Source organism: Falco peregrinus, chromosome 9 (assembly GCF_023634155.1).
Source record: "Falco peregrinus isolate bFalPer1 chromosome 9, bFalPer1.pri, whole genome shotgun sequence".
Taxonomy (NCBI): Eukaryota; Metazoa; Chordata; class Aves; order Falconiformes; family Falconidae; genus Falco; species Falco peregrinus.
This window is the reverse complement of record NC_073729.1, coordinates 23,418,401-23,439,542: the sequence shown is the minus strand read 5'-3', so window position 1 is coordinate 23,439,542 and position 21,142 is coordinate 23,418,401. Positions and strand designations below refer to the sequence as shown.

Sequence of the window (21,142 nt, the reverse complement as noted above, 5' to 3'; positions counted from 1 at the left end):
ATGAAAGGCAGGTTAGAGTTAATCTGTTGCTTTCCGTAGGACCTTGGTGAGACAGGAGAAGGCAGCGTGGGTTGGCATCACCCGCAGCTGCTCAAGGCAGTCTCCTCAGTTCTTGATTTTATTTCATGGCTCATCACCCGGATGCTGACCTAGAGCACGGGTGTTGTGGCCCAAGTGTTCTCAGCAGCCTCCTTGTTTTTTCTAGGCACAGGGAAAACCATTGTTGGAACTCACATTGTCTACTGGTTCCATAAGCTGAATGACGATACCGTCAAGGAGCAAACACTTTCCCCTGAAGAAAAGCCCAAGGGGCAAAAGTGCATCTTGTACTGTGGCCCATCCAGGAAGTCTGTTGATGTTGTTGCTGGTAACTATTGGTTTTAAGCCCCTGAAGAGGCTCACACTGGGGGGAGGGAGATCACGTGGCCGCAGGCGGGGGGGGGAAAGCAGGGCTGGTCCTTAGGGAAGACCCCTCGCTGCTGGGCGAGGACCGGTGAAAGTGGGGCTGGTAAGCGAGCGGTGGGGAGGAGGCGAGTGAGTGCGCGCCCTCTCAACATCGCCGGCGCCTGGTGCTGTCTGAGCAAACCTGTCCTCCTTCCCCAGAGATGCTGCTGAAGATGAAGAACCTGAAACCGCTGAGGGTGTATGGGGAGGCCGTTGAGGCAATGGAATTCCCGTACCCGGGGAGCAACCGGCATTTCTCCCGCAAAGCCTTGCGGGATGCAAAACCAAAGCGTGAGCTCAGGTAGGACTGTGTGGCCCCGCGGGCTCCAAGGGTGCTGGGGAGCAATGTTTTCTGCGTCAGCAAAGCTGAACAAGCCAGAGCAAATGCAGGTTCCATTCCGCTACTGTGGAGCAGCACTATGAACCTGCTTGATCGTTAATTTTTTCAAGTGAAGGTGTGTAGCCTAATGTAGCGCCTAGTCAGGAAATCCAGGTTGTCAGAAAGATCCTAGATGTTTTCCTCTCTTTTGAACAGCTCTAAAAGTCCCTGACTTTATTCCTGCTTTCAACCACTAAAGAAAAGCGGTTGTGTTTTGTATCCTCGAGGGTCAACTAAGAGTTAGGTCGGTAAGGAAGGAGCAGTCTAACTGTGACTTCTTTAGCTCATGGGGTTTCTCTGCATAGGCGGATGTGGTCTGCTTTGCTGTAGAAGAGATCACTTCGGTCTGTGCTAGGGGGAAATATTTATATGTTAACTCTTTATTCAGCGAAATAATCCTGCATCATCGCATCCGGCGGCCACCCAACCCTTTCTGTCAGTATATCTGTAACTTTGACGCTCGGATGAGGAGAGGAGAGCAGATAACAGAAGAAGAAACAAGGAAGTGAGTAGAAGGAGACCCTGGTGAGAGATGGCTGACTCTGGCCGTGTGCCACCCCTGAAGCGCTGCCTGAAGGAGCACGGTGCAGCCACCTCCACCTCTGCGGGAAGAGGTTTGGGCTGTGCTCGCTGGCTCTCGGCTAACTGCGTGGAAGTCAGCAGATTTGTCCTGGCTCACGCAAGCCGAGGGACTAGGTGAAAACATCAAGGCAGATTAATAAGATGTGTGTTTGGAATGATGATAAAAAGTGATTAGCTTGGGGTTAGTGGTACAGTGCAGAGCCTCAGCATCACTTCTGCTCTCTTCTGTTGTCTGTCCGGACTAAAAGTTGTGTTATGTGTGTGTGACACTTGCATCCTCCACCCTGAGCCCCCTGCCCTGCTGAGTTGAGGACAAAGTACCTTTCCTACAGTGTCTATCCAGAGCCTTTTTCTGGGAACACCAGCTCATCCTGGGGAGGGAGATGGAGCCCTAATAATTTGGGAAAGTATAGCCTCTGCTTGGTTGCTGCATGAGGAACCTGGAGATGTTTCTCTTATGCATAACCTGGTGTCTTCTGCATTGACCACCAGGTACAAAAATCAGTTGTCGGCTGCTCGTATGTTTGAACTGGAGGCCCATGATGTCATCCTGTGCACGTGCTCTGCTGCATCGGCCACCTCCCTGGAGCAGCTCAATGTCAAGCAGATAATCATTGATGAGTGTGCCATGTCCACAGAACCCGAGACCCTCATCCCCTTGGTCAGCCACCCCCGTGCAGAGAAGGTCAGTCTTTTCCAAAAATGTGTCTCTAGGATGGCTGCTCAGGACTCTCAAGCGTCTGCATGTCTTCCATCCCTACCTTGCTGCTCTTCCAAGTTTTTTTAGGTTTTAATGTTGTTCTTGGTAGTATCTATGGTGGTGTATCAATATTTCAGCCTTCAGGGATTTGTTTCTGGAATGGCTGTACTAATGACAGTTAAACTCTCAAGGCACAGAAGGGTACGTGCAATACAGAAGTAATGTCACTAGATGCATAAGCTGTACGTTATCAGTTCATATCACATAAAGCAGAGTCATAAGAACTGCTGTAGACTTGAAAGCTGCTGTTGAAAGCTGCAACTTGAACAGTTGCATCTACTCACCTCTCTGCTATGTGTATCAGCTCAGCTCCTTGTCTTCTAAGAGTTACACCCATACTGTCTCCTCTAAACTTGCTCTTGGCTTTCTGCAAGAGAAAACAAGTGGTGGTGTGGCTGGATTTTTGGTGCTTCTTTACAGGGTGGGTATCACTGCCACCAAAAAATGTGCTGTGCACCCAGGTACAAAGTATTAATGTGACAAGAAGCATAGAGTAGATCTCAGTAGACTTACTTCATGATATCTTTCTCCTGTCAGATGGGAACAAGGCTCTGCATTCTCTGGGTCAGGATCTTTATATAATGTCCAACATGGTCTTCAATTGAGGTTGCTGTAACTGTAAAGTAAATAAGTAGCAATAAATGCCTGTGTACAAATAGCCTTTCAACCAGGTGATAGCCTTCACCAGTGTCACCGCCCTCATAGCTGAGATGTTCACTCTTTGTTCCAGGTTGTTTTGCTTGGGGATCACAAACAGCTGCGGCCTGTGGTCAAAAATGACCTCTGCAAGAGTCTTGGCATGGAGACATCCCTTTTTGAGCGCTACCGGAATCAGGCGTGGATGCTGGATACACAATACCGCATGGTGAGACCCTCACATGGATTGTCTTTTCTCCGTCACAGAAAATACTGCTGTCAGGGCTTACCTCCCACCACTGGGAAACAGATGTTCTGTATTACTGCTTCCCCTTCCTAGAGCAATGAATCATCCGCTTGCCCGGTGCCAGCTGCAGCACCAGGGTGCGGAGGTGAAGCGTGCCCAGAGAGGTGCTGCAGGTTGAGAAGTTCCTTGGTTTTTGTTCACCTCAGTTTCTCCCCTTTTCTCTGCCAGCACAAAAGCATTTGTGAGTTCCCGTCGCAGGAGTTTTATGAAACGCGGCTGAAAACATGCCCCCAGCCTCATCATAAACGCAGTGTCTTCCACCACAAAAATAACAACTGCTGCCCGATCATCTTTGGGCACATGGAAGGGAAGGAGCAGAGCCTCATGATTTCTACTGAGGAAGGAAATGAGAACTCCAAAGCTAACCTAGAAGAAGCGATGCAGGCGGTGAGGAGGGTCCTGGGGAATCTGGGGATATGCAAAAGGGAGGGTGTTGCGCTGAGTGACTCTGGGGATCGTGGAGGGATGATATTAGCGATACAGGATAAGGATCAGTGGGGAGATCTGGCGTGGCCTCCTGCCTGGTGCCTGCCCAGGTCTGCAGCACGCCACGATGGCGCTGGCCAGGGCGGCTGTAGGGGAGCGTGACCCAGAGCAGGGGGAGCAGCACAGCCAGGCACCACCGCTGCCCGGGGACAGGGCGCTGGAGGGCTGGGTCCCAGGTGAGCAGGACCCTCGGTGTCCCCAGGTGAGGATCGCGAAGCAGCTGACACTAGATGGCACCATCCAGCCGGAGAGCATCGCCATCCTGAGCCCCTACAGCGCCCAGGTGTCTGAGATCGGCAAGAGCCTTCAGAAGGAGGGCATCAGCGGAGTGACCGCCTGCACCATCAACAACAGCCAAGGTGAGGGTGGCGGGGGCGGGGAGCCTTGGTTCTGTGCTCTCCTGCCTGCCCCAGGACCGAAACAACTTCTCCTAGAGACAGTCTTCCAGCAGGGTCCTTTCAGCCAGGGAGAAAGCATCCCTAGGCCAGCTTTCTGGGTGATTTGTGATTATAATAAATCCTTTGGAAACCTTTGGAGTGCCCAGGCAGGGTGAGACTGCTGAAGATAGGAAGGTGGAGGATGTCTGGAGGGGTGTTAAAGAGCTCTCGTAACGTGCTCCTCGAAGAGCAATGACTGGGAGCCCGATGGCCTCCAAAGCTGGAGAAACCCAAATCGTGGCTGCAGCTCTGGTGGTCTTGCTGTAGAGAAATGAGTGTCTTGAGGGGTGGCCAGATGCTTCCTGCTAAAAAATCTGGTTCCGTTCCACTTTCTAGGAAGTGAGTGGAGATACGTGATCCTGTCGACTGTACGCTCCTGCCCCCGATCAGAGATCGATAGGAAGCCCACCAAGAGCTGGCAGAAGAAGTACCTGGGGTTCGTTACCGACCCAAACCAGGTCAACGTCGGCATCACGCGCGCTCAGGAAGGACTCTGCATTATAGGTGGGTCTCCTGGGAGTGTGCGCAGGCCGGCAGGGGAACAGGATGCCTGGATAAAAGGGTGGAGATCCCAACTAGTACAACTGCTGGTCTTGCTTTATTCTTTAGACTGTCTGTGGTATTGGAGCTGGGCTATCTGGACAATCTGGGCAAAGCAGAGATCGTGCATGGCTCATACACCGCATGTATAATTAGTTTTTCTCACCCTCTGGTTCGGACCACGTTGTTTCTGTCACTTGTGTGCTAGAGCTCTCTCCTAACAGAATCTGGCTGCATATTTTCCTCCTAATCACGCGGGTGTAGGCTGTGATGTGTAGGGAAGCTGCTCGCAGATATGACAGCTCTGAAAAGGGAGCTGGGATTTCACAGAGCTCTGGCTGAAGGAAATATCCCTGCAAGTTACCCAGCACTGTTAGGCTAGAAATGTTAGCCAAAAGTTCCCGTGACCGGTCTGTGATGGTATCGACCAAGCCTCTTGTGGCCACTAACCCACTGCCCCCATCCCTGTGCCAACAGGGAACCGGTACCTCCTGGAGTGCAACCCGTTGTGGAAGAAACTGCTCCAGCATTACAGACAGCACAACTGCGTCACTGCAGCCCAGGGGATCCTCGTCAGCAAGGTTTCAGCCTTCCGCCGATGAGGATGGTTTGTACCTTGATGAGCTTGTCCCGCTCTGCCTGAACTGCGTTACGTGTGCCTTGGGAAGGACACAATCTTTCCATTGTTTAATGACCTACAGAGCCAAATGCAGCGGGGGAGCCAGGATCTGCCCCTGCTTGGTGACAGCTCAGCTTCAGTGCGTGCTTTGGCATCTTGGGTTTTTTTTAATCAGTGCAACCTTGGACAGGACCTTTCAGCTGTAGCAAACCAAAAAGCATTTGAAATGGATGGCTGGGTCTGTGACTTTGATGATGATACTATTTTTTTAACTGTAAGATTTTCAGCGGAGCCCCCATCCTCTCTGCCAGTGCAGCTGCACTTTGGGGACCAAATACTCAGTCCATTCGCATGAAGGGTGGAACAACCGCGCAACGGAGCCACACGGCAAGCTGCGATTTGCCATAGAGGACCAAAGCTTCTGAGTACTACCACTCCTTTTAAAACCAAGGCCAGGGAATTTTTAAGACTTCTCATTTCTCAAAGCAGAAAACCAATTTTGTTTCTGTTTTTCTGTTGTTTTGGTTCTTTTTTAAATGAAGGAAAAAAGCAAAGAGACAACGATGCACCACTCTTTGTCTAACCGAAATGCTGTTCTCTAAGCATGTAAATATCACAGAGCCAAGGCCAAGTTGATTTTGTAAATAGATGTACTTATTCTTTGTACAAAGGATGTTGTCCTCACCAGTATAAAGTTAATGAAAAGTGAGGACCACTCCTACCAGGAAACATTGGAATTTGTAAGCATATTTTAAACTGTTCTGAGTTTTATCTGAAATCTCCTACAAGAGGCCCCCCCTTTCCTACCCAATATTTTTTTAAAGCTGCTTCTAATTTATTATTTTTTAATTCTGTGAATTTGTTTCACAGTCTTATGGCATAAGTTTTTAAGAGCAGTGATGGAAATTTGTTAAATATACCACAACATATATGTGTATAAGGTTGTTGGGTTTTTTTAATTGTAAGTATCCAAACTGCTGTGAACTGGAAGCTGTGATTCATTAGAGAAGGCTGCTTTTGCCCAGTAACGTATGGCTGATACAGATGTATAGTGGTGAAGCGGTGCTCTCTGCTGAATCATGGAGCTGCTTTTTGAGGCATGGTAGTTTTGAGGGAGGCTGTCTTTTATCTCATTTCAATTCTGAATGTATGAAGTGCCTGCCTCAGCTCTCCTCAAGACCACACGCCTGGCTGTCTCTAGATGTTCACGTGGGATGGAGCCAGGATGCAATCGCAGTGGTTGTGCACCAAGGATATAGCGTGCTGGGACACGGGTCCTCCTCAGCATAAGTGAGGGGTCCCCGTGACTTCACAGCACGATGGCAGGGATGAATTTTATGCTGTGTTTGCAACCGAAAATGCAGCATGGCTCTTCCCAGTGTGGTGGAATGTGCAATAAGAAAGTGTTGTATCTGGAAGAGTCCTTGGGTAACGCTGTTTCTTCTCATGCGTTTGTGTTAGACTTGACTCAAGAACCTATGGAGAAATTTTGTTGTTCTCTTCCTTATTTGAAACTACCTTCCTGCACTTCTGCATTTGGTGGGTTTGATTTGTATGCTAGAGACCACCCAGGCTTGCTCTTGTCTTTCTGAAGCATGATAACAAGCACGTGGTTGGTGACGCCATGAGGGACAAAAGCCTATGGGAAGTACTTCTTGCTGGTTCTAAAGGTGCTTGACAAAAGCTGGTAAGATGTAAAGTTCATTGTTCCTCTTTGAAGTTATCGTGGCTGGGATCTTAAAAGATTCTATGCTAGCCTGATTTTGCAAATATTGCAATTCCAAAATAAGCTTGTATGGAAATCATTTTGTAGACTACTGAAATGCAATCTCCAAGATGATGTGGAGAATCACAAAAGGTGCTGGAATTGTTGGGATAAATACTTTATCATGGTGCCAGCATAATTCCAAAATGTCACCCTGGTCCCATTAGAACCAGCAGGTCTCATTTTCATGACCTAATGAATAGTCTCTCCCCTGTTATTTTTTTGCTGGTTATTTCATTACATGTAACACAAACGAGGAGACTCACCCCAAGCGTAGTGGCTCTTAGCCCAACGCTCTTGTGTGAGGTTTAGCTGTGTGTTTGTATAGACTGAGAAAGAGATTTCACAAAGCATCTCCCTTTGCCCTCAGCAGGGAAAAGATGTTTACTGCTTCTCCTTGGAGGGTAACGGCTAGACTGAATGCTTTGCATGGTCACCTCTGTGTTGCAAGACAACATACTTTTTGTTTTTATTTTCCCCCTGAAGATGCATTTTGTGACTGGTGTTTAGAAAACGCTGCCCTAGACCACACAAGCAGCAGTAACAGCCAGGCTGGACTCGGGCTCTTTGGGCTGAGAGCAGGTACCTGTAGAGTTGGTCATGCAGCTGCAATAGTCAGGGAATAGCAGAAAGTGCAATTAATCAACCTTTTTATAGACTGTTAGTGATGGCTAAATATCATGTTCTTGTTCTTACGCTCATAGATAGAGAATCATATAAATGAATAAGAGAAAAGAAGTTCAAAGTAGTCCGGTTTCATTTGCACACAGAGCTTTGAATTTACCTTTGAATTTTATGTTCAAGCACATATTCTTAAAATACTTTAAAAAAAATACGAAACCACCAAACCTTTGATAATTCCGATAGGAAACCACTGGCAGCATGGTGCACAGGGTATCTGTCTGATCACAGCCTCTATGTTTTCCACAGCTCACAGAAGAAAGTATTTTTGCAGGGCACAAATGTCAGTTAATCCAACAAGATCATTTCCTTGGCACTGACTAGAGCTTGAGGCCAAGCTGAACAAGGGGAACCTGCACACGCAGCAGGCAGTGTGCCAGGCATCAGCCTGAGATAGTCGGAGCGGTTGTAGCCATTGCCCTGTGTCCTGCTCGGACTGGCAGTGAAATTACAGACATCCAGAACTAGGAAACCTCTCCTTGGCTCCAGCTGGCCAAGGAGAAGCCCACTGGACTGTTTTTGAGGATTTGGACAGATCTGTATAGGACAATCAATTTACTGCAATAAATTGTTGGGATTTTTTAAAATGGAAATGAAATGTTAAGTGTCATGAAGTGTAAATTAAGGAACTCTAAATGTGGCAGGTTTTTATCTTTTGTATGTCTGTGACTGGCAGCAAACCTCAGATGATGTTTTGGATACAAATATTTTTACCTGCTTCTACCGTTTATAAGAATGAACCTCAACATTCCTTTTTTGATACTTAAGCCATAATTGTAAAAATTATTTGAATTTATTTAAATAATAAATTTTTATTACTAAAAGATCTGTTTATGTGATGGTTTGACTAGAATCTGTGTGGGGATGGCTACATTTGGACTGAACTAAATGGTAAAAAGAAAATTAGCATTAACTGCAGTACATGGCTAAAAAGATTGTTTTCTTCATATCGGTGGTGTAGATGTATTACCCTTCCCCATTTGTTGTAGGGTTTTAGGGGGTTCTTGGGCTTTTTTTGTTTTGTTGTTGTTGTTTGTTGTTCTGTTTTATTTAATCAGAGTGATCTTTTCCTGCACTGTAGGGGAGTGAGGATGAAATCATGCTTAGGTAGCTGTAAGGCACAGGGTATAGAGGGTGAGAGGAATCAGAGACGGAGATAAGCTGGGGTGAGAAATTTGAAGAGCTTAGGATTTAGTTCAGGTGTTTTAGAGGGAGAACATGGCAGGGCGAGGCATAACTTGTGGTAAAAAAACTGCAACTTGCAACATCATTGCAAGAAGCTGGCACGGGGCATGTTGCGGTGGATGAAAAGCACTGGATGATGGCGATGCTGTGCTATCCCTGTGCTTTGCATCTGAGGTGTCCTGCAAGACTGCCTGCTTCCAGCTGCTCCCGCCTGTGGGTTCTGGCAGTGGGAAGTGAGTGCTGAGTCTGGAATGCTGCCCAAGGATAGCATTTTGTGTGAGAAATTTGGAATGGGTTACTGTTAACCTGGAAATATTTGGGGAAGGTGCTTGTAAAATTGTTGAAAACAAATTGAGTCCAGTTTTACGCATAGTGTTTTAAAATAAGGTTTACTTTTTCTCATTTGTCTTTTTGTAATGGATAAAATGAGAAAAATGTTCTTCTGTGCCATGTCATCCTTTTGGTGTCCAAGCACTTCTGTCTGCTTCTCCAACAGCATCAGTTTGTGTCGTCAATGTAATGCTGTCGTGCCATCTTTCAAAAACAAGAGTCTGAGTGTTTGATCTTCTGATGAGGAATGTGTATGAACTGCCAGGCTGCAAGTCCCGGACTACACACGTGTTGGAGATGACTACCTGAATCCTACCATATCCCACTTCTGCCTGACTCCCACCTGTCAGTAGCCTCACGTGCAGTTCATATTGTTCAAGGTGTGACTTTTGATCTTCGGCAAACCACTTGAGTGTGGCCCAGTCCTTGTGTGCGAATGATTCATTTCGATCAAAAATCAGTGGCATCTTGGTACGGAGAGAAAGCCTAATGTTGGGAAGCGTAGTACCTCTGAGATCTGCTTGTGACACCATCTGGTGCTTGACATGGAGCTTTCCCGGCACTTGCAAGGAAGTGAGAGTTTCCATATACTCGGAGAGCTTGGACAGCCTCTGCATAATCATGTCCCACCGGGAAAGAAAAGTTACAGTGTCATAAGTCTCTACGTAATGGCTCAGCTCCTCCCGTCCTCGTTCCAGTTGTTCTAAGAGCTCAGTTAGAAGTGACAGCTGGATTTCAGTCTGGTTTTTTCCCACCTTCTTCATCCTCTGGAATTGCCTGGGGTCTATTAGTTGCAAGATGTTAGTGCGATGCATCACTTGGTTCTGTTCTGTCACGGTCACGTGTTTGGGCTCAATATCTAAGTAAAAGTAACATTTGCTCAGAAGCTCAACTTTTTTCCGGTGGTGCTGGAGGTGGTGCAGGCTCAGGGTGGAGTTCAGGAACTGCAGAACAAAGCTGCTCCTTTCTGAGTACTGCTCCCAGCTGGCATTGTCTTGTGCTTCACTGTGTGCGGTACTGTCCAAACTGGTTTCAAATTCATTCAAAATCACAGCCATGATTCCAAAGCTCAGGTGCTGTGTAAGAAAGCAGTAATAATAACATTAAGAATCAGAGGAAAAGCAGCTGGGAGGGAGTATAATCATGACTGTGACTCTTCTCTTAATTAAAGCTTAGCTTATAAATTTATAGATGCAAAAGAGCTCTTAGACTAGATGTAGTACCAGAGGAATTTTCCTTTATAGTTGTATGCTTTCTAATGTTTTGTATAGTCTACTTCTATATATTCCAACCAACTAGTTTCCTTCTACACCCCCACCCCCCGGGAGGTTCTACCTCTGCTTAATAGATTCAGAATGTCAGGAACTGTTCTCTGGTATACTCTGCCAAAATTTCTCCCTATCTTATTATCTTCTGTTTCATTCTAATTAGATGCCTTTGTACTCCTGTAAGCAATTTCTTTCCATTCTTCTACATCTCTGGAGATGTCTGTTTTTCTCTCTTTGTAATCTGCCAGGCTGCCGAGGTTTGAGACCCATCGTCTAAGCCCATTCCTACAGCTATATAATCACCTTGGTGATGATATATTAATTTATATAATATATATTAATTTATATAATATATTAATATATAATAAATTAACACTCTGCCCCCTAGGCGAGCTGGTATCCAGCAGGCAGAACCATGAATGCCCCAAGTGCCACCTCACAACAGCTTTCAAGAGGAACGCTAGCGTTTTCCCTTGTACCTCCACCTTTCACAGTGGATTGACAGTTGTAACCTGACAATGTTTTCAGTGATGTATTGCTTTCCCTTTCTCTGTTTTTAATTTACATCATCACCTTGGACCATGATATCTACTTGCTTTCTTGTAGAGCACTGTTAGTCTATAAACAACATACAGTAAGAGAATGAAACACGTGTAAAGCACCTATGAACAGGTAACAGTTCACTGGAAGGAAGGTGTTTAGGTAGTGGCCCTTTGCAACTGTATCTGCTGTCTTAGTCTTAGCTGCTTCATTTACTGGCAAAGATGTACCCTGGGTGGTGGTGCCCACTGAGCCAAGGTGGAAGGTGTTTCTTTATTCTACTTTAGCTGAAGTACCTGTGGCTCAGGCAGCTTACCTATCATAAACAGAAATTAGTTAAATGCCTGTGCCTCCCTGTTGTTGGTGACGTTGTAATGAGAACCCCGCTTGATGCTGAGAATGTGGCTTTCATAAGCTGAACACATTGGATTTGAAAAAGAAAGAAATACAGAATTCTGAGAGGAAGATTTTGTGACCCCAGTTAGACTGCGATGATGCCATCTAGCAACAGGTAACTTTCCTCATTCTATGTAATTTCCTGGTTATAATTATTTAAGTTCTTGTAGTATCTAGCTGGGATATTTTAATTCTTACATGTCTTGTAGAAGCTAGATGGTGATATCTAGTTGACAAAGCAATTTTTCTTAGCCTCATTTTCCATAAATACATAACAGAACTAATAACACTTCCTCATAGGAATTTCAAGTGTTTGTAAACCTTTCAGATGTCTGGCCCCTAGCTGCACTGCAATTTATTCATTTGCAGCAACTTTGTTTCCCAGAGAGCTGTCAACTTAAAAAACAAGCTGTATTTCCTTTCCACTTTTTTCTTTCCACAAAAAAAAAAACCACCTAAACCAAAGCACAGTGCCAGTTCCTGGCATCCCCGTATGGAGTGCAACAGGGACAGCACATGCACCAGGTTACATTACCCCGCTTTCAGAGTGATTTGGCTCTGTAGAGCAGTCTGTTTGCCCACAGACAGAGCTGTGATTGTGCTTGTTTTCCCTTTCTGTTTTTATATCCCATTTTTTTCGTGCCAGAGACGGCTGTTTTCCCAGTAGCACTGCTACATTTGCAGCCTGGGAGGCTGCAGTTGCCCAGGCTGGGGGCTGCGTGGCCCTGGACTCACCCAGGCCAGGGCTTGGAGGGGGTGGAAGGGGGCACCCATGGGAGCCGGAGCCACCCCAACACCTTCCCCGTGGCTCAAACCCAGCCCTGTATCCCAGGCCTGCAGCCTCCTCAAGCTGCCCTGGGCTGGGGGCCAAGGCCTGGCCCCTCTGGCAAAAGCCAAGCCCGGAAGGCCCCAGATTGCCTTGACCAGCACCAACCCAGCTTGCCAGGCCCTGGGGAGCTCCATCCAGCAGCACAGGGCTGGCCCTGCCTGCAGCCCGGCTCTGCCTGCGGCCCTGCCTGTGGCCCTGCCTGTGGTCCTTCCTGCAGCCCAGCTCTGCCTGCGGCCCTGCCCGGCCCTGCCTGTGGCCCTGCCTGCAGTCCAGCTCTGCCTGCGGCCCTGCCCGGCCCTGCCTGTGGCCCTGCCTGCAGCCCGGCTCTGCCTGCGGCCCTGCCTGCGGCCCTGCCCATGGCCCGGCTCTGCCTGCAGCCCAGCCCGGCCCTGCCCAGCCCTGCCCGTGGCCCGGCTCTGCCTGCAGCCCAGCCTGGCCCTGCCTGCAGCCCGGTTCTCTCTGCAGCCCGGCCCTGCCTGTGGCCCTGCCCGGCCCTGCCTGCGGCCCACCCCCGCTCTCCCTCCGGCGGGCCCGGCCACCCGCAGCCGCGGTTGCCATGGCGATGCTCCTGGCACTCGGGGCCGGGGTCCCCGCCTGTCCTGCCAGCGCCCTGCCCCGGGCGGCCCGGGCAAGCCCCAGGAGGGGGCTGCAGCGCCTTGGTCGGCCGCGGGGGCCGGAGCCTGGTACCCACCACCCAGCTGTGCCCCGGCTGGCGGCTGGCGGGGCTGTGGCACCCCCCAACCCCTCCCCCAAGCCCCCGCTTTACACCACCATGCTTGCTGCTCGGGTTGTGGGGCCATGCCCCAGTTACCAGTGGGACTGTCGGCCCCAAAATAATTTGTACTTAACCCTCCATGAATCTCAGCAACCCACCTCTCAGCCGCCCCTCCTTCTCCCTGCGGTCCCTGGGGAAACACAGCACCGCGGCTCCCTGCGGGGTCCGTAGCACCGGGCCGGCCTCGAGGGGAGATGGCCGCCGCTGTGTGGAGAGGAGCACGGCCGTGCCCTCCTCTGCCCGCTTAACTGGCGGCGCCTGGGGTTGTACTGAAGCGGTGACACGGGTGGCTTACAGGGAGACAGCACACAATGCCCAGCTGCTGTGGTCACAGTGGGCGCATCCCTCGCTGCCAGGCACGGGAGGGGGAGGGGCCGCTGCAAACCCTGGGCTGGCATCGCCCACCTGGAGGTGTGAGAAGGCCCTGTCCCCCACCCCGGGCCCTGTCCCCCTCCCCGGGCTCTGTCGCCAACCCTGAGCTCTGTCGCCAACCCCGGGCTCTGTCGCCAACTCTGGACTCTGTCCCCCACCCCAGTCTCTGTCCCCCACCCCGGGCTCTGTCCCCCATCCCGGGCTGTGTCTCCCACCCCAGGGCTGTTTCCCATTGTACCGGAGGCCATGGAGGAGAAGAGCAGAGGGGCCAGGGGCTCTGTGGGTCCCCCTTGGCAGGCACATTGTGGTCTCACTCCCTCCTTGTGCCTTTGCTGTTGTGTCGGTGCTGTGGGAGTGCTAAGCTGATGAGAGGACCGTGTTCTGAGGACCACATGGTTTCTGATCATTGGGGCACTCAAAACACAATTTCCAAAGCTCTGCCTCCCTGTGTGTGACATTCCCGCTGCTCCTCCAGTGTGCTTCACCTCTGCTCCGTGGAGCTAGGTAGCAACGTCAGTGTTTTCTGAGCCCCGCTCCAAGGTCAAGGAGCCTGACTGAGCTGTTCACTGCAGGCAGGTGGAGAGCTCTGTTCTCTCTGCAGAGCCCGGGCCTCAGTAGCAAACTGCGGGGACACGGCCTCGAGCCAGGGGTCCTGGCGGACAGATGAAGTAGCTAAGGCAGGACAGCCAGAAAATGGTAAATGCTAGCTCAGAGCCAGGTGCAGTGAGCGCAGCACGGAGCAGAAAAGCTGGCCCCGTCCTGGAAAACCTTAAGGTTGTGGTGGCACCTTGCAAAGTGGCTGCTGTGAAGTGCTGTGCTGGCACAGGGCTGCCCTGCTCCGCACACCCACAGGCACCTCACTGGGGTTTTGAGTTGCTGGGTGTAGGTACACCTCTGCCTCTGATGCTTAGTATCCTAACAGCCCCAGTTATCCACGCTGTTCCAAACAACACATCCATTTCTGGGAGCAGGATTGTGAATGACCCTGCCCTGAATTCCTGAGCATTAGGGCATCAGCAGCAGCACCCCACTGCTGCTCTGCCTGGGACCTGTCTGAGCCCAGTGCGGGGCGGATCTGGGATACCCACAGGTAATGCTTCAGCTTTGCTCATCACCGCTTTGCAGATGTTAATATTTGCCCAGGAAAGCACAGGTAGTTCTGGGGTATTAATGGGATTTGCTGGGCTTTATGGCGTGCTGTGGGGTGAGGGTACTTTTGCTTTTTGAGAGTGAATCTTACACTCTGGTGCTTTGCTCTCCACTGTGAGACTGAGGCTGTTTCACAAAGCGTCAGGAGTTTTGTTAACTTAAACACATAACCCTTATTAAAGAGCTGTGTTGAAATAGGATATAAACTACTTCATGAAATGCAGCAAACTTCCTTTTGGGTAGGAAGGGATTTTCCTGCTCTGCTTTGCTGCAGGACCCGACTGGCCAGTCAGCTGTTTTATTGTGGAGACTGGCTCGTCTGGTTCACAGTGGGAAGCTCAATACCATGACCGGTATGTTCATCAGCAAACCAGACAGACATCCTGCGTGTAAAGGTGCCTTCATACTCCCTGCAATTAAATCTTTGGGTCAGGGCTTAGCCTTAATGCTGCCTTGTACGCTTAGCTGGTGCATCTCTGCTAAGCTTTTTAATTGAATGATGGGTAAGATCCATATCCTGCTTGAACATCAAGGGAGGAGGCGATATGTCATTTTAAGAAATCAATGCATCTTCTCAAGGCAGCTGGAGCTTACCATTTCACTTCACAGCTGCCAAGAGATTAACTATACAATTGTCAGGTGTGATTCTGTAACAGACAAGGAAGATAACAAATATGAGTGAAAGAAGGTTGACAGCCTTGCTTGGGGGGGGGGGGGGGGGGGAGGGCTAGCAGAGGTCAGTATTTGGTTATAATGCCAAGTTTCTGCAGGAAATGAGTGTTCATGCTCATGTCATGGATCCCAGTCCTGTCGTTCGGGCTGTGTGTGCTGGGAACTGGACCTGTCCTTTTCTCTTGGCCTTAGGGGTGTGAGGGCTTAAGGACATAAGAAGAGTCCTGCGGAGGTCCAGCTAACCTCACCTCCTATTCCAGCCACAGCCTGTGCCAGTTCCCTTGGGAGAAGTTCGAAGCAATGCTTGCACTTTGTGTCCATGTCCCATGATTTCTGATGGTGTGATGGTGCTTTGTATTTAATGGCTCTCAGTGGAGAGCATGTCTGCCTTCAGGGCTATTCAGGGTGTTCCTGTACCCCAGAACTGACCTGGAAAAGGTGGAGGGAGAAGATGAAAGTATGGCACAGCTGAGCCCTGTGCAAAGGCTGAGCTTCCCATGCAGCAAAGGTGAAGTCCTGGGCTTAACAAGCTTTGCTCCTCATTTTGGCAGGGTCGGGATGTCACCTGAGCGGTTTCTGTGAGCACGGCATGGTGCATGTTTGAAATGGGATTTATTGGTGGAGTTGTGCAAAGACTTTTGCACTGAGCTTGCTTGTACTTCTCATTGTCGGAAATGCTAATCTTCTTCCCGAATTTTGCATAGAAAAATGGAATCCCTTTGGCTGCCCCTATCCTGAACGGCTGGCCAAGCTTTTGATTTTAGGAACATGAGCATAAACCTGCTCGGTTCAGTAGTCTGCAGCTGAAATTTTACTGTTTTCAGTGCTTTTCATCAAGGATCAATTAAATTATAGGATTTTACAGCACTCTATGAATCTCTTTGATTTAATACAAATGTGTTTGAAGCATTCAACACCACATACCCCTCTTTTCCCCCCTCATCAGCTGAGCTGTCTCTGTAGTAGAGCTGACAGCCGTCGTCTGCCACGTTTGTCACTCTGCCCTGTCTTCCTGCCCGCAGCATCAAAATAAAGAACTTGTTAGTCCTGTCTTTGAGATCAAGATATAAGCAGACAATTGATTTTCCTCCCTCTTCTCATTAGTAAGCTCTGACACTTAATAAAACATATATTTCCACTCTCGGGGTAAGAAAAACATCCAGATAGTGCCTGTCAGAGAGAGCTGGGAGCGGGAATTCATCTTTATGGAAAATCAATAGCTGGAACAGAGAAATTGGCAGAACCCAAATTAAAAGTCGCTGGCAATTTCTGTCTTCATATTTCATGTCTGCTGCATGTCTGAAACAGTAATTTGCTGCAAAGGAAGCTACCGAGGCACAGGGGAGAGCACGGACTTTGTGCCTGGTTCTGCTGCTGCTTCCAGATGGGCCCTTGCAGGTGAAGGTGGCTGTCAGGTGGGCTCGGTTTGGAGCAGCTCTTCAGGCAGTGCCTGGTTCAAGGTGGCCCCTGTCCTGGGGACCGAGAGCTGTTCAACACAGACCTTTCTGTTAGAGCTTGTGTCGATCACCACTGCCGCCATTGCTGGCAGCGCTGTCATAAAAGTCTCCCATTACCACCTCTTCCAGAGTTCCTGGCTCTGTCCCTGCATCCCTAGACAGTGCCCATAACTTGCCATGCTTGCCTGGCTCCGCGGGAGCTGGACTTTCAGAGCAGGGCTGCCCATCAGCCGGCTGCACTGAGCTGCTTCAAACCCCATTATCACAAGGGGTGTGACTAATTCACTCCGTGCTTGCTCCCAGTTTCACTGGTGCCTCACATAACTGAAATAAATTACACATTTGAGATATATCCCAAATCCACACATTGTGAACTCGCTTTGCCCATCAGGTTGTCATTCAGAAGGCTCACTTTGGGAAGGAAGAGGGTTGTAAGTTTTCTACTTTTTCTGTTGTAATTTTTTTCATCTGGCAGTTGGGAACTCCTCTCCTGGGATGCAAAAGTCCCAGCTGGACCAGGCCAGGGAGGAGTTAATTGCACCCCCAAGGCAGCAATTATCTCCAGCTCATTATACCCACTAATGAAACCCTAGGAGGGAGCCCCCCAGCCTGGACCTGCTGGAGTTTGAGGTAGCTGTTTGCCTACAGCAGGCCAAGAATTTTGTGGGTTTGGAGGCTGGTCTGGGCCAAAAGTCCTCCCGGTTCTGTGCCCAGCCCAGAGACCTGCTGCGTGCAGGGCTGAGCGCTCGGGATTTCCTCAGGCAAGGGAAAGGGAGCCTTCGTCTGTTAGCTCTTCTCCCCTCCTCTGTTGAATGTTTGATGGTTGCACAGCCCGGACAGGTCTTGGCACCAAAGGGGAGTCCAAGGGCAGATGCACCCTTGTTTCTCCAGCAGTGACATTAGTGTAAACACCCCGACGTGAGAGGTGAGAGCTCATCTGAGCTGTGGGCTACAGCAGCGGTTGGTTTACCAATGACCCAGCTCAGGACCAATGACCCAGCCCAGGACTGATGATCCAGCTCAGGAAGATGGAGCAGGGTCATGGAAGCTCCTTCATCTTGCTTGGAAGCTCATCAAAAGCCCGTTCAGATATCCCTGTGTTGTGCTGCACTTTGCAAGACAGACATCCTTGAGCATAAGTTCAAGGCAGGCTGTCGTGTCCCAGATCCCACAAGATGGCCCTTGCTGGCAGGTTCATCCGAGCAGCGAGTGTGCATCCCCCTTTTTCCAGGCAAGCTTCCCAAAGGGGTCATGTTTACTTGGATGTGGGACAGAGAGAGAAGATGGGGAAGTCAAAACGTGCTGAGCCCGCACCCTGGTTCCCTGGTTGTCACCTGGTACCAGTGCCCGCTGGGGGCTGCGGCTGGCGGGGAGCAGAACCGGGCTGATGCCAGGGTGCAGCACTCCCAAGGAGCTGGGTGTCCGCCCTCCCTGAGGCTTGGGACATGAAAGCAGCTCCGAGGCTCGAGCATTCATCCTGCTGGGAACATGGTGACCAGCACCTTTATTTAGTACCAGTGGGCAGAGCATGGCAGGCAGAGCTGGAGCCTGCATCCTGTGATTTACCGCTTGGCTGGCTGGCTCGTGCTCCCTTCCATCGCTCAGGGCTGGCGTGTTAATCTGCAGCACCAACATGCTGGATAAATCAGCCCAAAGCGCTTGTTCCCACAGCTGCCTCTAAGCAAGGGAGGGGCTGCAAACCCCCAGGGCATGAGCAAGGCAGGGGCATTTATTTCTTGCCATTGAAGGCTACAGTTGTTTTGGGAACATTTGTGTTCCCCCAGCACAGAGGCAGTACTGGGGCATTTCTGTGTTACAAGGAGGAGCTGAGGCCCACAGTGAGATAACAACCTGTTTGGGCTTGTGGAAGAGGGGAAGTAAACCCTGCACAGCCAGTTTAGTGTCCCTCACTGACATCCAGAAAGCTTTTCAGAGTAGGAATGAGCATCTTTCACATGACCACAGGTGCTGGCCTTTCCTGGGTTAAAACAGGAGGGACTGTGGGGCTAGATCCATGCAGAGGGAGCTTAGAGCAGCGCTGCTGGGTCAGGCTTTGCTGCTGCTCACAAGGATGCTCGCCCCGGGGGCCTCATCTAGCCCTGACGCTGGGGCAGGGGGCTGTGGCACTGCATGGCAGTGGTCCTTGGGGCTGATCCGAGGGGGCTGGTGGGGAGGACCAGAGCAGGGGGGTTGCTCTGGGAATACTGACAGCCCCTGGCTCCGATGGCAGGACAGCAAGGGTGAAGTCATGCCTGTGTCAGCTCATCCATCTCCACCGCTCCCAGGCTGCTCCCGGGGGAAGCGCAGTCTTTGGCAGCTCTGAGTAGGGTTGGAGGCGGATGCAATTCTGGAGAACAAGATTCCCTTGCAAAACCTGTAGAAAAAAAAAAATTAAAGTTCTTGGCTGAGAACCTTGTTTAAAGATCTTATCTCTGGCAGAGGAAATAAGGTCTTAATTCCCTCCCTTGCTGCTTGCCTCCCAGTGTGTCTTCGCAAGTGCTGGGTCCCCAGAGAAGCGCAGGCCATTAACTCTGCCAGGAAATGAGCTGGAGAGAAGTGGCTTTTGTTCGTGGAACGGAGATTGACCTGAAGCAGCTCCGGGTGAAGCTGCTGCCTCTGCCACGTGCGGTCCCTACTGCGGGGAGAGGCAGGTGGAACGTGCGTGGGATGGGCACCCTGCATCCTGTGCAGCTCCACAAATGTGCCGTCGAGGCAGATCACAGGCAAAAATTATATTTGGCTTTCTGACTTGGCCATCTTTCTTTTCTGAAGCCTTGGTTGGAATCAGGAGGTGGTTTGGGTGATGTTGCTCTCCCTGCTCCATCCCCTGGGTCCCCTGGGCAGGGCTGGCACCCCTGGGGCTGCAGAAGGAAGGATGGGGTGGCCATGGCTGTCCTGTGCACACTGGGGGCTGTGCTGCTCCCGCCCAAGCTGGCGCTGGAGAGCTGTTGGGATGCTGTGTGTGATGGGGTAAAAGGTACTTCGTGGCAGCTCGATGCCACCCATGGATGGCTTTATCCGCCGTGCAGCACTGGGGCTGAAGTGTCCCTGTGCCAAGGACCCCCATGACTGTCCTGCAGCCAAAGAGGGGGACAGAGGGTGAGGAAGGTCCACCTTTCTGCCTCACAGTACGGTGGCCGATGGGGAGAGTGGAGCCCCCACTCAACAGCGTGCCGGCTCTCATACCCTCACGTTTCATCGTCACCTCCACCCGCACAAAGAGCCTCGGCTGAGTCATCTCCTGGCTAAATGGAGTGTGTGGGCTTACCGCAGCTTTAGCTGTTCATCCTCTGCTTTGCTGGAGCCTGACACAGGGTAAAATAGAGCTATTCATCAATGTGGAGGTGAGGCAGATGAATGTCCTGTACCAATAAACCCGGCCTTGCTCTCCTCCTACCAGGTCGAGCAGCTGGTGTCTTGCTGTGGTCCAGCTAGGACTGCTTAAGTGGCTGCTGCTGGAGGCGCTCAGGAAATCTTAAAAGAAATATGGACTTATGTTTTGCACTGACTGACTTAGTGCTCTTGCTGTAAAACACGGCGCCAGAGCCTCTGTGGAAAGGAGGCTCTCGAAAATGTTCCTACCGTGTGTGAAAGCAGGTAGTGAGCGAAGCCGATGGCGGGGGCACCCCACCTCTGCTCGCTGGTGTTAAATCCGTCCGGGGTGAGGTTGGTGCTTGCCCAACTGGCACTGGAGACCACAGCTGGCCTCATGGTCATGGTGGCTGCCATGCCCTTGCCCTGCTGCCTGGCCATGGCCTTCGCCATGTGCAGCTCTACCCTGGCACGTGCCACCACCTGGTCCCCACGGAGCAGCGGGGCAGGGGGTGGCTGGTGCTAGGGTACTTTTGTCAGCTATCAAGTACTTGAAGCTCTTTGTGGTGCTCAGCAGCCCTCTTTGCATACAAAATAGCAGGTCTCCAGAGAGCAAAGCTGCAGTGAAACATTTCTCCTGGTGACTGACACCAAGCTCTCTCTGCTAATGATGTTAAAAGCTTTTTGGCTGCTGGTTGTGCCGTGTGGTCACCTGCCCTTACCAGCTTCTCACCTGCAGCGTGGCAGCACACGTGCAAGGTGGCCCGGGCTCACCCTCAAGCTCCTCCTGGATTTCATCTTTATTATGTTTACGAGCTAACGAGTGCTGGGGGCCGTGGGAGCTCACAGGGCACGGTACGTGTCTGGTCACGGAGAAGTACGTGATGCCATGACCCTGGAGGTGGGCAAAACTATCCTTGTCACTGGTGCAGCTTAAAACAGAGCGAAGCCATGAGAGCAGAAGGAGCCTGCCCGGAGGTGCAGCAGCATTTGTGCTGGGTACTTTGGGGGCGAGTGCATGTCGTAGGGGACAGCAGTGTGGCACAGCCACTCTCTGCAGCTGCACTTGTCACCAGGACAGGGACAGTCTTGGGGCTTGTCCCATACCCGCTGCCAGTGTGCTCCAGCCCATTCCCTGCCTGCAGGCAGGATGCTCTGGGCAGGACTGGGGAAGACATTTGAGCACCCGGGGTTCCCCTCACAGTGGGTGCCATACAGTCA

The 21,142-nt window shown here is 50.7% G+C and overlaps 2 protein-coding genes across 6 annotated transcripts in view; one reads left to right on the top strand and one right to left on the bottom strand.

The window, feature by feature from the left end:
• HELZ2 (helicase with zinc finger 2) overlaps positions 1 to 8,444 on the top strand; it is a 28,208-nt gene extending 19,764 nt beyond the window's left edge. For all 5 annotated transcript variants that reach the window (XM_055814016.1, XM_055814015.1, XM_055814017.1 and 2 more), the window contains 9 exons: positions 206 to 367; positions 604 to 745; positions 1,212 to 1,328; positions 1,898 to 2,090; positions 2,896 to 3,030; positions 3,277 to 3,495; positions 3,797 to 3,953; positions 4,368 to 4,535; positions 5,049 to 8,444. In XM_055814016.1, the coding sequence (XP_055669991.1) occupies positions 206 to 367; positions 604 to 745; positions 1,212 to 1,328; positions 1,898 to 2,090; positions 2,896 to 3,030; positions 3,277 to 3,495; positions 3,797 to 3,953; positions 4,368 to 4,535; positions 5,049 to 5,173 (1,418 nt within the window). In that variant the 3' untranslated portion in view covers positions 5,174 to 8,444. The remainder of the gene's footprint in view (positions 1 to 205; positions 368 to 603; positions 746 to 1,211; positions 1,329 to 1,897; positions 2,091 to 2,895; positions 3,031 to 3,276; positions 3,496 to 3,796; positions 3,954 to 4,367; positions 4,536 to 5,048) is intronic.
• Positions 8,445 to 8,620: 176 nt separating this feature from the next.
• FNDC11 (fibronectin type III domain containing 11) lies at positions 8,621 to 20,374 on the bottom strand. Its single transcript, XM_005239950.4, has 2 exons — positions 20,192 to 20,374; positions 8,621 to 10,227 (listed from the first exon to the last, which is right to left on the bottom strand). The coding sequence occupies exons 1-2, from the start codon at positions 20,372 to 20,374 to the stop codon at positions 9,274 to 9,276; spliced, it is 1,137 nt and encodes a 378-aa protein (XP_005240007.2). The 3' UTR covers positions 8,621 to 9,273.
• Positions 20,375 to 21,142: the final 768 nt, after the last annotated feature.